At 44.4% G+C, this 13,471-nt stretch overlaps 2 protein-coding genes across 2 annotated transcripts in view; one reads left to right on the top strand and one right to left on the bottom strand.

The window, feature by feature from the left end:
- The window catches only part of LOC142659187 (uncharacterized), a 186,550-nt gene that overhangs the window by 16,513 nt on the left and 156,566 nt on the right, over positions 1-13,471 (top strand). The window lies entirely within an intron of this gene.
- Positions 10,222-13,471, bottom strand: part of ARRDC1 (arrestin domain containing 1) — a 31,284-nt gene continuing 28,034 nt past the window's right edge. Inside the window, exon 8 of the mRNA XM_075835049.1 lies at positions 10,222-11,222. Within this exon, the coding sequence (XP_075691164.1) occupies positions 11,164-11,222 (59 nt within the window). The 3' untranslated portion in view covers positions 10,222-11,163. The remainder of the gene's footprint in view (positions 11,223-13,471) is intronic.

Here is a 13,471-nt window from a genome sequence, read left to right as displayed (position 1 = left end):
CAATAAAGCAGGACCCGGCTCCTTCACGCAGATTAAATCACTTTTAAATGGAAGATTTGCACGGATTTGGTTTTCCAGCAGAAATTGATAAATTGGATCTGCTTTGATAATGAGTCTTCTCCTCCGGCGCTGTGTCCGAGACTGCCAATCGCTTAAGCTTGACAAACTTCAAGTTTCTATTCTGATCGACCCATAGATTCTTTATTTTTGTGCAGCTAATATTTTATCGTTTTACGTCAACCCGAGTGTACAAAACAAATCCCATATACTAAATTCAAAAAGCTGAAATATGAGGAGCTGTTTAGTGCAGTGATCCCCAACCACCGGACCGCGGATCATTTGGTACCGGGCTGTGGTATCTGGTATCCGCTCCCGTGGCCGCAGTGAGTTCCGGGCAAAAAAAACGCACCAAACTGTGGTGCAGTTGTTCGCCCAGAATGTCCGCTGTGGAAAACTGCTAGTAGGCCGGACTCCTGGGGTGACGTTTCATCCCAGAAGACTTGTGATTGGCTGCAGCGGCGGTCACGCGGGATGAAACATCATCCCAGGAGGCCGGCCTAGACAAAAAACACAGACTTCTGGATAAGTAGGTTTGTTTTGGTTTTTCTTCTGAGCTGCAAAAAAAACACGCAACAACTGCTATTTTTTTTGCCGAATTTACCTTCCCCATTGAATTCAATGGGGAAAACTCGCAACAAATAAGCAGCGTTTACACAAATACAATTGACATGCTGCGGAATAAAACTGCACGGCATGTCAATTGCTGAGCGGTTCTTCCGCTCACTTTTTACGCAGCGTGTGGATGAGAATTCTTCTCTCTCATCCACAGGGGCGTAACTAGGAAAGACTGGGCCCCATAGCAAACTCTGGACCGGGCCCCCCCCCCGGGTGCCACAAGCAGCCCCCCTTATAAATAGTGTGCCATACAGCCCCCCTGTAGACAGTGCTATATAGCCCCGCCTATAGACAGTGTCACACCCCATTTGTAGATGGCGCCCCCACCTCCCTCGTGTAGATAGTGCCATACAGCCCCCCTGTAGATATTGCCATAAAGCCCCCACTGTATATAGTGCAGCACAGCCCCCCCTTAGTAGGAAGTGCCACACACACACCCCTGTAGATTGCGCCACACTCAGCCCCCTGTAGATCGAGCCACAGCCCTCCCCCTTGTAAATAGTGCCATACAGTTCCCCCTTGTGTATAGTGCCACACAGCTCCCCCTTTGTGTATAGTGCCACACAGCCCCCCTTTGTGTATAGTGCCACACAGCCCCCCCCCCCATTGTGTATAGTGCCACAAGGCAATGGCGCATCCGAGAAAGTTGTATCAGCCAGGGAGATGTCACTCAAACATGGAAAGGTGGGTTTGGATGCAGGACTATGTGACTCTTCAGGATAGCGGCAGTGCCCCATGGCCCTCTAATGAGTAATTAGCATATAGTGTGCGTCGTTTTAAAGTGGATTTTAAGAATTTTGCTGCATCTGAAAAAAACCTACAAGGGAATGTTTGGAAATATTGTCAGGTCATGTATTACCGCATGGTGGCGGTTCAAGGGGTTAAAACTACCCGACAGATTCCCCTTAAATATACAATGAATTGAGAACAATTCCTTCTGCTCTGTAATTTTGTTATTATAAATATATCCTATATAACTACAGATCCAGAACCAAGCTCTGACATATATACAGTACCACAACCAAGATCAGTACATAAATACAGCACTAGAACCAAGCTAAGTACATATAGACAGCACCAGAACCAAGCTCAGTACATAAATACATCACTACAACCAAGCTCTGACATATATACATCACCAGAACAAAGCTCAGTACATAAATACAGCACTAGAACAAAGCCCATACATATATACAGCACCAGAACCAACCTCAGTACATAAATGCAGCACTAGAACCAAGCTCAGTACATAAATACAGCACCAGAACAAACCTCAGTACATAAATACATCCCCAGAACCAAGCTCAGTACATATATACACAGAACCAATATCATACGTATATACAGCACCAGAACAAAGCTCAGTACTTACATACAGCATCAGAACCAAGATCAGTACATATATACAACACCAGAACAAGTACAGCTCAATTTAGTGCAAACCCTGCCATATAGGTTTGTATGGTGTAAAACTACAGCTCCCAGCATGGCCTGAACAATGGTGAGGATATGCTGGGAGATGCTGTTTCACAAAAAAGAAATCATATCATAATCATCTCGCTGCAGATCATACAGTGACTACAGTGCTGATTAGAGGCAGGATAAACATTTACATTAAGTGACTCACCGGTGACGTCTCAGATACTAGTTATTTTCTTCTCCCTCCGGTCCAAACATCTATGATGGATTTCTTCCGGCCATGACCCATTTCTGCAGTTTTCCGCTCAGATGTCTTCAGCTTCTCACTTTTAAAACATTTCTGCACCTATAAACAAAGTTAAAATTCTCAACACCTCTTGCACCTCTAACTATAATAGCGCCATACACTGTGCCCCTGATTATAATAGTACCATACACTGTCACACGCACACACACACCGTGCCGCCTGTAGCTAGTGCCCCGATTAGCCACCGTGCTGCCCTATGTATAGCTTCCCCTAGAGGTAGTGCTCCACATATAGCCCACCCCTGTAGACAGTGCCCTACATGTAGCCACCCTGTTGCTAGTGCCCCACAGGTAACCCACCCCTGTATATAGTGTCCCACATATAGCCCACCCCTATAGAAAGTGCCATAAAAAAAATAGCTCCCCTATAGATAGTGCTATACATATGTCCCACCCCTGTATATTGTCTCACATATAGCTCCCCCTGTATATAGTGGCCCACATTCCCACATATAGACCCCCACTATAGATAATGCCATTAACAGTTTTATGAGAAAAAAACGACATACTCACATGATCCCGTTCCTGTTCGCTGGCGATGTAGATCTACTCTCTTCTGAGCAGGTCTGCAAGAGCTGAACAAGCGTCGTCCAATGACGCTGATTGGCGGGGCAGAATGACTTGTCCAGTCAATCAGCGCCTTTCAAGCATGGAAGCGAATCAGAATCATTGTAAGGCGCTGAATGGTCGGGCATGTTCCGACCATTCAGCGCTAATGCATGTATTTGGCTGTCGCTAGCACCGGTGCTAGCGACGCCTACTGGCATGAGAGGGCCTGTGTTGCCCGGCCCATACTTGTTGGAGGCTCGGCGGCGCGGGCCCCATAGTAGCGACTCTACTGCTGTAGCAGCCATAACGGCTTCTAGCGGTGTCATCGAGCATACGGGGGGGGGGGCGTGTCGGCTGGCGGCACGGGCCCCCTCAAGCCGCTACAGCTACTACCGCGGTAGTTACGCCACTGCTCATCCACTTTGCTGCTACTGTATTATGCTGCGGATTTTCCGCAACTAATTCAGTTGTGGAAAATCCGTGATATTTACGCAACGTGTGAACTGACCCTAACCCCCATAATCGCAACATGGCACAAAGTGTTTGTGAAGGAAGCCTAAGGCTTTACATCGTATCAGACTCATGGGAACCCGGCCTAAAGGTGGTTTTACACTTCATCCAGAGAGATGTGCTGCCGACAAGCGATCATCCTTTGGGCGCATAAAAGATACAATCAGCCGACAAACAAGCGTGTGCTCATACTGTAGTGGCTTGAGGCCCAGCGCCTATCCACCCTCATGAGACTTCACCTGAGAGGGGACTGTAGACAGGTGCGGAAGAGTTTGCTTGCTCCACCCAGGTATTTATCAGGTGCATGGCTGCTTTTTATTTACCTATGCTTTTCCGGATTTGGAGTCCAGGTTCACCATGAACATTCCCTGTCTTTCCCTTGCCCGTCTTCCATTCTATCCACCCCTTTCTCTCTTTCTTGGCTCTACTTTGAGGGGTCATTGCTTCCTGTGATTTCGCTCACATGCTGTGGCCAGTGCATTTTAGGATGTGTAGGAAGTTGACCAATTATTGTATGATTTTGTTCCTTCCCGTTATGATTACTCAGAAGGCTGGCGTACTGTGTGCTCTTCATGGCTTGTGATGCTTATCCATCTGTTTGGGCTGTGCCCTATTTGTTATGTTTTTTCTTGATTGTGAGGCCACATTTTCTCTGAATGTTTTTTTAAATGTTTGTATTCAAACCAATAAAAAAAATGTTGAATTGGAAAAAAACAAGCGTCAATGATCAGGAACGAGCGCTCATTCGCTCGTGTAAAAGGGCCCTTAGATAGTCACTGCCCCCTAGTGGTGGAACAGGGGTCCAGGTCCAGTGTGAAGTCTCCACAGTCAGTGATGGTTTGGGGGCCGTGTCATCTGCTGGTGTTGGTCACTGTGTTATATCAAGTCCAGAGTCAGCGCAGCGTCTACCGGGACATTTCCCACCACTTCATGCTTCCCTCTGCTGACAAGCTTTATGGAGATGCTGATTTCATTTTCCAGCAGGACTTGGCACCAATATCTGGTGTAATAACCACAGTATCACTGCGCTTGATTGGCAGAAAACTCGCCTGACCTAAACCCCATAGAGAATCTATAGGGTATTGTCAGGAGGAAGATGAGACACCGGACCCAACAATGCGGACGAGCTGAAGGCCGCTATCAAAGCAACCTGGGCTTCCATAACACCTCAGCAGTGCCACAGGGTGATCACCACCATGCCACGCAGCATTGATAACACCTCAGCAGTGCCACAGGCTGATCGCCTCCATGCCATGCAGCATTGAGAACACCTCAGCAGTGCCACAGGCTGATCGCCTCCATGCCACGCCGCATTGATAACACCTCAGCAGTGCCACAGGCTGATCGCCTTCATGCCACGCCGCATTGATAACGCCTCAGCAGTGCCACAGGCTGATCACCTCCATGCCACATTGATAACACCTCAGCAGTGCCACAGGCTGATCACCCCCATGCCACATTGATAACACCTCAGCAGTGCCACAGGCTGATCTTCCCATGCCACGCCGCATTGATGCAGTAATTCATGCAGAGTCGGAGCCCCGACCAATTATTGAGGGCAGATACTGTACATATATTTCAGTAGGACAACATTTCGGTATTAAAAATCATTTTTGAAATTAGGCTTATATAATATTCTCATTTTCTGGGAGGCTAAATTTTGGGTTTTCAGTAACTGTTCCCATAATCATCAACATTAAAAGAAAACAATGCTGGAAATAGATCCCTCGGTGTGTGATGAATCTATAGAATATATGAGAGACACTTTATGAATTGAATTACTGAAATAAATTAACTTTTTGATGATATTCTAATTCATTGAGAAGGACTAGTATGTATGTACATATTTAGTGTCAGATGGTTTGGAATATTTGATAATCTGGACCCTTGGTGGGTCCTAAAGATTATAGATTATTACCGTATGTGCTACTTTATTTCTACCATAGTACGTCCAGAGGGGGAATTGGAAATTGGAGCTTTGTCTCCCTGATGGAGTTTCTCATTAATAAACCATTAACAACGTACAGAAGTGACAAGCACATTATAACTGCGGGAGAAACAATGGCTCCACCTAGTGACACATCATCAGTATGACATCTCACAGCTGCTTTAGAAAAAAAAAAGTTAAAAACACTATTTTGTTTATAAAGGGGTTTTCCTATCTTGGAGATTTATGGCATAGTCACAGGCTATGCTAGAAATGTCCGAATATATGCGGGTCCCACCTCTGGAACCCGCATCTTTCCCTAGAACTGGGCCCCCTGACCCCCGTCCTAACTTCACTAACGAGGTGGTCGGGAGTATGGAAACCGCTGTTTCCATAACTCCCATAGAAGTGAATTGGAGATACGAAAACAGGGTAGCACAGTGAGCTTGGCGGTTTCCGCACTCCCAACCACATTGTCAGTAGCCAGAGACCAGGAGAAGGTAGGACGAGGGTCAGGGTGGCCCGTTCTAAAGATAGGTGTGTCTATCGGACATATATGGCGTATCCTGTAGCTTAGCCATAAATGCCTAAGATGGGAAAACCCCTTTAAATTACGACAAGCCCACGTCTAATTGACAGATCATATTGTTGCTAAAGAATCGATGTGTAATGACTTGGTGGGGTATATAATAATAATAATCTTTATTTATATAGCGCCAACATATTACGCAGCACTTTACAATTTAGAGGGAACATAAAACAAACAATATCAGACATTACATAGTGACAAAGTTCATTTACAATTCAAACCTGGGTAGTGAGGACCCTGCTCGCAAGAGCTTACAATCTATGAGGACATAAGGGAGACACAAAGTGTAACAGTGTTTGTTCTGCACAATAGTCCGGCCATTTTTATACACATGCGGTGGTAACATAAAGCTGCATGAGCCGTCACCAGCCACTATCCGTGTATGACGGACATGAAGAGAAGGAGTGTGAGGGAATCTTATTCTGATGACTAATCTAAATGGAGGGCCATGGAAAGGAGTCAGATCAGGGAATGTTATAGGCCTGTCTAAATAGATGTGTTTTCAGGGCACGTTTAAAACTGTGGATATTGGGAATTAATCTGATTGTCTGGGGTAGCACATTCCAGAGGACGGGTGCAGCACGAGAGAAATCCTGGAGACGGTAGTGGGAGGTTCGGATTATGGAGGATTTTAATCTAAGGTCGTTGGCAGAACGTAGAGCCCGAGTAGGGTATGTGTTAGGGTATGTGCACACGGCTTATTTTCTGCCATTTTTCGGGCCGTAAACAGTAGAAAAATCGGAAGCAGAACGCCTCCAAACATCTGCCCATTGATTTCAATGGGAAAAACAGCGTTTTGTTCCGACGGGGGCGTTTTTTTACGTCTGTTGAAAAACAGTTGCATTAAAAAGCGCCCGCGAAAAAGAAGTGCATGTCACTTCTTGAGCCGGTTTTCATTGACTCTATAGAAAAACAGCTCCAAAAACTGCCGTAAAAAATGGCCGCGAAAAATGTTTGATTAAAGAACGGCTGAAAATCAGGAGCTGTTTTCCCTTGAAAACAGCTCCGTATTTTCAGACGTTTTTTTCTGAAGTTTGTGAACATACCCTTCAAACTTAATTCTAGGACTGTACAGGATTAGAACAACATGGCTGCTTTCTTCCAGAAACAACGTGACGTTGTTTCTGAAAGAAAGCAGCCATGTTTTTCTAATGCTCTCCAATGGAGCATTTATTTAAATGGAGCGAACCTGCAATACCAGACACAACCCACAAACAAGTGTGGCACTGTTTCTAGAAAAAAAAGCAGCCATGTTTTTCTAATCCTGGACAACCCCTTTAAAAAGGTGATCTCTGCGAGCGATTCCTGAAATAGGTGAGAATCCTGAACGTTGAAACCCCCTTCTCTGTATCCCCTTGTCTGGCTAACAGACAGCTCATGGACTTCAATAGGCACCTCGTAATGCTTCATTTCTCCTGTGGTGGCGCTGCAGGGGAATTGAACACTTGCCAGGTTCTCCCACAGATTATAGGTGATCACTGGCGATCTAAATACCAGGACACCCAGTAATCAGCTTATTGACAGAGGACCCTTCTAACAAAAAGGGATTGTTCAGAGTGCACAATGCCTTTAACCGACTAAGAATTTAGGGACTGCATACACCGCAACTTCCTAATGTAAAAGTTGTTCCTATTATGTGCAGAAGTGATTGTAATGGGGGAGGGAGCAGGGAAATTTACAAAACAAACATGGCTTACTATTCACATACAAAAGAGCCCAGTGTGAAATAATGAAAACTAGGACACAAATTTATTTATTTATATCATTTATTTCTTAAAATAATTTAAAGAAAAAAGAACAATATGTGCAAAACTAAGATTTACAGAAGAATGGCAGACAACGACGAGAATAACTAGAACTGAAATAGCATTTGTGCCAACACATCAAGAACTGCTTACCAGAAGCAGCAAATTTGGGGATTTTTTTTCCTTTAACGGATGACTCCATGATTTTTTTACGGAGATCTAAAAAATGTTATCAAATTCCGAGGCAAGAAGTTGGAAGATGCTTTTTGATAATAATAATAAAGTGCATTTGCTTTCCTGAGTACTACTAATTATTTTGGAGACGTATTAGGGTGTATTCACACATGCAGGTTTTGTTCAGGCTTTTTATGCAGTTTCTGAAGCAAGTTTGGATCATGACTGCAGAGAAAGTATAAGGGTGTGTTCACATGGCCAAAAAACACACCGGAAAAACACATGCGTTTTTTTAATGTGGTTTTTGGCCACGTGGCAAAACTGCTCTGTGTGAATACACCCTAAAGAACAGATTATTCTTCTCTTATTTGAATCCATTCCTGGTTTTGGCTTAAAACCTGCATAAAAAAACAACACATGATCAAAACCTGCGTGTGCGAATACACCCATAAGTTTCCAAGAGCAAAGTTCAGGTGACGCCCGTTACGGCAGCCAGTTTATTTGCAGGCCAAATCCGCATTCATGACAGCGCCCAGTTCCTGGTGAACAGATTGGTTTCACAAAATTGCTCCCTCTAGGGCATACAGGCAATAGCTATGTGTTAAAGCCAATCAGACATACATTCATAGATGAGAACTGCCGTGTAGTCCCTGAGACTTCAGTTAAAGGGGAGTTCCATTTTAGTTTATCTCCTGACCGGTCATGTCAGGAGAGACAGTCAGTGGGAGCCTATAAGCGCCATGACAGAGGACACTTTATGACAGCCGCTCTGAATCTCTGTTCTTCAATGACACTTCATCAGGAGCGGATATTCAGATGGAAATCTTCCAGCAGAGTGAACTGTGTCCAAGGGCTCACTCCTCATTTTGGGAATTAGTTGGGGTCACGGACACAAATTCCCCTTTAATCCAAATATTCTGTGGTCTGGAACCATTCAAATTCCAGTGTAAATAGAGAAATTCCTTAAATTTTTGGGAAAAGTAGAGAAAAATACTTCATAATATTAAAGTGGATCTCCCCTAATTGTATTTTTGGAAAAATCGGATTAATAATGCAGGTCGAGATGGGAAATGGCATGAATGGGACTGCTGCCAAGATGCTTTTACCCTTCCCTGCTGGCAGTATAGTGTCGAACCAGTTTTGCACTTGGTCATATTGGACTGACTGGTTGCTATGAATATAACTAGTCTTTGGAACGAGGTTGTCAGGCAGCATATCCCTAGTCGGTCTCTCATTACGCAGGTCTTTAGCTCCAGGCAGAGTTGGCACTGAGCGGAGGACAACGAAGACTTGGTAGTATTCATGCCATGTAACCACATTTTTGAAAAAAAAAAAAAAAAAAAAAATCACCCTCTTACTGAGGATAACCATAAAGTATTCGGAATGTTTCCTAGTGAACTTCCAACGCTGGAATAACATTCATTAGATGGGAGTTACTTAATAAGAAAAAGTAAAATGAGAAATTAAAAAAGGAGTTGTCCAGGGTTAGAAAAACAGGACTGCTTTTTTTTCTAAAATAGCACCACACCTTTAAACAGGTTGTATGTGGTATTGCAGCTCAGCCCCAATGGTGCCAAGCTGCAATACCAGGAACAAACCATGCACGGGTGTGGCTCTGTTTTTAAAAGAAAGCCGCCATGTTTTTCTAAACCCCTTTAGCAGATTGACAACAGTGATGCATAAAGAATTGTCACAGAATATTAAAATCTTTGCGGTAACTGCTAAAACATGGAAACTGTCAACATGATGCTGTTGATGAATCTATTAGTCTTTATGTTTTTTACCTAGTACTTTGGGTGCATAATAGCCCGTGTAGACCTGATTATACATGTATCCAAACAAGCCATTAGTAGAATGCAAATATAACCATAATAAAGAAGGGTAAACAGCAGTTAGCCTACTTGTTGATGGTTTCCATAAACAAGAAATTTCTGTAATAACTGGAAAAATACAAAAATGGTGGATTTTGCATTTGGAAACTACAAAGTCAATGTTAATCAGGGGCAGATATTTCACAATAGTGATGGAGTAGAGGAGATGAAAAGAGACGACGCTCTGTTGAGAAGGGTCATTATAGTTAGGAGCCCCACACACGATCGCGTTCGGTCCGTGATATACGTTCCGTATGTCAGCCACATTTCCCGGACTGAACACACTGCAGGGAGCCGGGCTCCTAGCATCATACTTATCTATGACGCTAGGAGTCCCTGCCTCGCTGCGGGACAACTGTCCCGTACTATAATCATGTTTTCAGTACGGGGCAGTAGTTCCGCAGCGAGGCAGTGACTCCTAACGTCATAGATAACGATGTTCGGAGCCCGGCTCCCTGCAGTGTGTCCAGTCCGGGAAATGCGGCCGACATACGGACCGTATATCACAGACCGAACACGCTCGTGTGAATCCGGCCTTATACTTCGATCCCATGGCCTAATCTAATTAAGTAATAACATTTTGGAAGGAGAAAGATCCAACCCTAGAAAAAAACCGATGTGGTGTTCATTGTTAATCACTAGCATGTCTACATACTACACCAGGCCTGCCCAGAAGCCATCTTTAAGACTACAACTCCCAACAAGTTACGGACAGGGCATGCTGGAACTCATTGTTCCTATCCAGGTTGTGCATTATCGCAGGCATATCCTCATGCACGGGTGACGGTCAGCAACAATCTACAAAATGTTTGTCTCCGTGTGGCATAAAAAGGGTGGATTTTAATAGAACGCAAACATAAAATAGATCATCATTGGAGAAAATAATATTACAATTCTGTTCGGACGACATTCACACAAAAGACTCGTTCTTAAGAGCAATATTTAAAAGGCAAATCACATAAAAATATCCTGTCTCTCAACATACACTAGCAATCTAACCCTCTCTGTCTCATATATATATATAGTTTAGAGCAATGGTCTGCGACTCGCGGCTCTCCCCAGCATACTGGGAGTTGTAGTTTCACAGCGGTCGAGCAGCCACAGGTTGCATTGCACGGACTCGTTTTTAATAAGGCATCGCAGGTGCTTAGAAATGTATATAAAAAGATCTTTCACAAAACATAGGCCAGGCCTTCAGGAGTCACAACCGGCCTGGGAGTGTAGAGTCTCCTTCATTACAAGTCCAGCTGCCGCTCCTGAACGTTGAAATGATTGGTAGAGATTGGGGGGGGGGGGGGGTTAAGTTCACTGATAAAACAGTATATCCCCCCTCTTTAAAAAATAGACCGTAGAGCAGCCCCCTATACGTCGGAGTGTCCTTTATCAGAGGAGGACCGCTCAGTTGCCGTTACTGACTGCAGCCTCATTGCAGCTTTGCTCATATGATGGAGGGGCGTCTGGAAAAAAAAAAAAAATTCAGTTAGTTTTATCCCTCACACAATTTTTTTTTTTTTTAATAACAAAATATCACATCAATAATTGCAAACCAACTTATGTATCCAGAATCGGATACAATTTTTTTAAAATAAAAAATGTGATTAATAATGCAGGATGAGATGATCCGTTCCTCTTCTCTACTGGCAGCACATGGAGATTCCACCTCCTAGAGGATTACGTGAATTATTCGGGACAGACTGGTTGCTAGGCATACAATGCTTAACAACGGTGGCGTACACAGAATCCATATGGACCCCAGAGCAAATCTCAAAATGGGCCCCACTCCCTGCTGAGAGCGCTGCAAAATTACAGTTACAGTCCACCATTCCGCCTTTAGGCCCCATGCACACGACCGTATTTTTCATCCTTAATTACGGACCCATTCATTTCTATGGGCTCCGGACACCTTTCCGTACTTTTACGGATGGGGTGTCTGTTCTGTAGAAATGATCCATAAAACGTAGGACATGTCCTATTCTTGTCCGTAATTATGGCACGGACTCCGCAAAGAAGTCTATGGGCGCTTCCGAAATTACGTACGGCCACCCGTAGCTGTCCGCAATTCTGGAAGCTTTGCTAGGCGACGACTGTTTTTCAGATGTTGCACATCATTTGTGGTTTTCTTATTTTTGCAGATTTGTAAATAAGGATGCATTACGGATGTCCTATGGACCGTATTTACGGACACCTTTCCGTACATGCGGATGCCTATAATTGACTACGGTCCGTATTTACGGACATTATTTACGGATGGATGAAATCTATGGTCGTGTGCATGGGGCCTCAGGTCTAAAATTCGGTGCCGATTTAGGCCCCATGAACACGACGTGAAATCAGCCGTAATTACGGACCTATTAATTTCTACAGCCGACGGACACCTTCCAGTATATCTACGGGAACGTGTCAGTGGCGTAGAAACGTGGCGGAAAAAATTTGTTACGGTCCGTGCTCCCATGCTTTTTAATGGGAGCACGGCCCGTAAATACGGACGGCTGTATGCGGCCAGCTGCGCCCGTAATTACGGGTACGGTCATGTGCAAGGACGAGCTCTCTTATTTTGACTTGATAAATAATATAAATTCGGAATGCATGTAGCCACCACTAGGGGGAGCTAGCTGCTCTGGCTTTATACAGTTAGTGCTGGACTCAATGGGAATGCAGCAACTGTAGGTAGGAGAGCAGACCGTATCAAAGTAGGACAGTTTAGTTGCTGCCCCCCCAGTGCCCTGGCCAACTTTTTTTTTTTTTTTTTTTTTACGGAGTGCAAAACATTCTAAATATTCAAGTTCTTTAGCGACATCTTCCATGTGTGAAACTTCTATGGAGCACAATTCTGAGGTTTGTGGTCTGTTCAAAGCCACCGCACGTCCTCCATTGTTCCTCTTTCTGGTGAAGGCGTTTTACGAGTACTCTCACCACCCACCGTATAAAGGAAACTCCATGTGCAGACCGATCGGATGTAACACAAACATCAATAGATGCCTTTGGCACGCAATAAAATTCAGCGTTGTTGTAATTTTGTCTTTCTATGGTTAAGGGGGAAAACAATGACTTATTAGCAAATTTAAGGGGAAAAATAAAAAAAGTTGCCGAGAAAAGTAATTTCAAGGGAACCGGTCAGCCGTTTTGAGGACTCAGACACGGGGGAGGGCATTGTAAACATACCCTTTTTCTCGGTCATGCAAGTTGCATGACTGCAAAATTAACGTTCGATTCCCCTGGAGCAAGTGCCACTCTCTGTTCTAAATGACGGCTTTAGCGGCCAATCAGGAGAGTCCCTTGCCGCACTTGCGATTGGCGTGCCAGGGGAATCAAAGATCATTATATCGGTCATGCGTATTGCACGACTGAGACAAAAAGTATATTTGAAATGCCCTCCCAATCCCGTACATCACTCTATAAGCAGTTTGGAGACCTCAAAACTGCTGACAGGTTCCCTTTTAGGGTATGTTCACACGCACTGTTTTCAGACGTAATTCGGGCGTTTTACGCCTCGAATTACGCCTGATAAAACGGCTCCATTACGCCTACAAACATCTGCCCCTTGCTTTCAATGGGTTTTACGATGTTCCGTTCCCACGAGGTGTTATTTTACGCGTCGCTGTCAAAATACGGCGTGTAAAAAGACGCCCGCGTCAGAGAAGTGCATGTCACTTCTTGGGACGTTTTTTTGGAGCCGCTTTTTACATTGACTCCATTGAAAAACAGC

Source organism: Rhinoderma darwinii, chromosome 8, assembly GCF_050947455.1.
Source record: "Rhinoderma darwinii isolate aRhiDar2 chromosome 8, aRhiDar2.hap1, whole genome shotgun sequence".
NCBI lineage: Eukaryota > Metazoa > Chordata > Amphibia > Anura > Rhinodermatidae > Rhinoderma > Rhinoderma darwinii.
The sequence above is the reverse complement of the archived record's forward strand: the minus strand, read 5'-3'. Positions and strand labels throughout refer to the sequence as shown.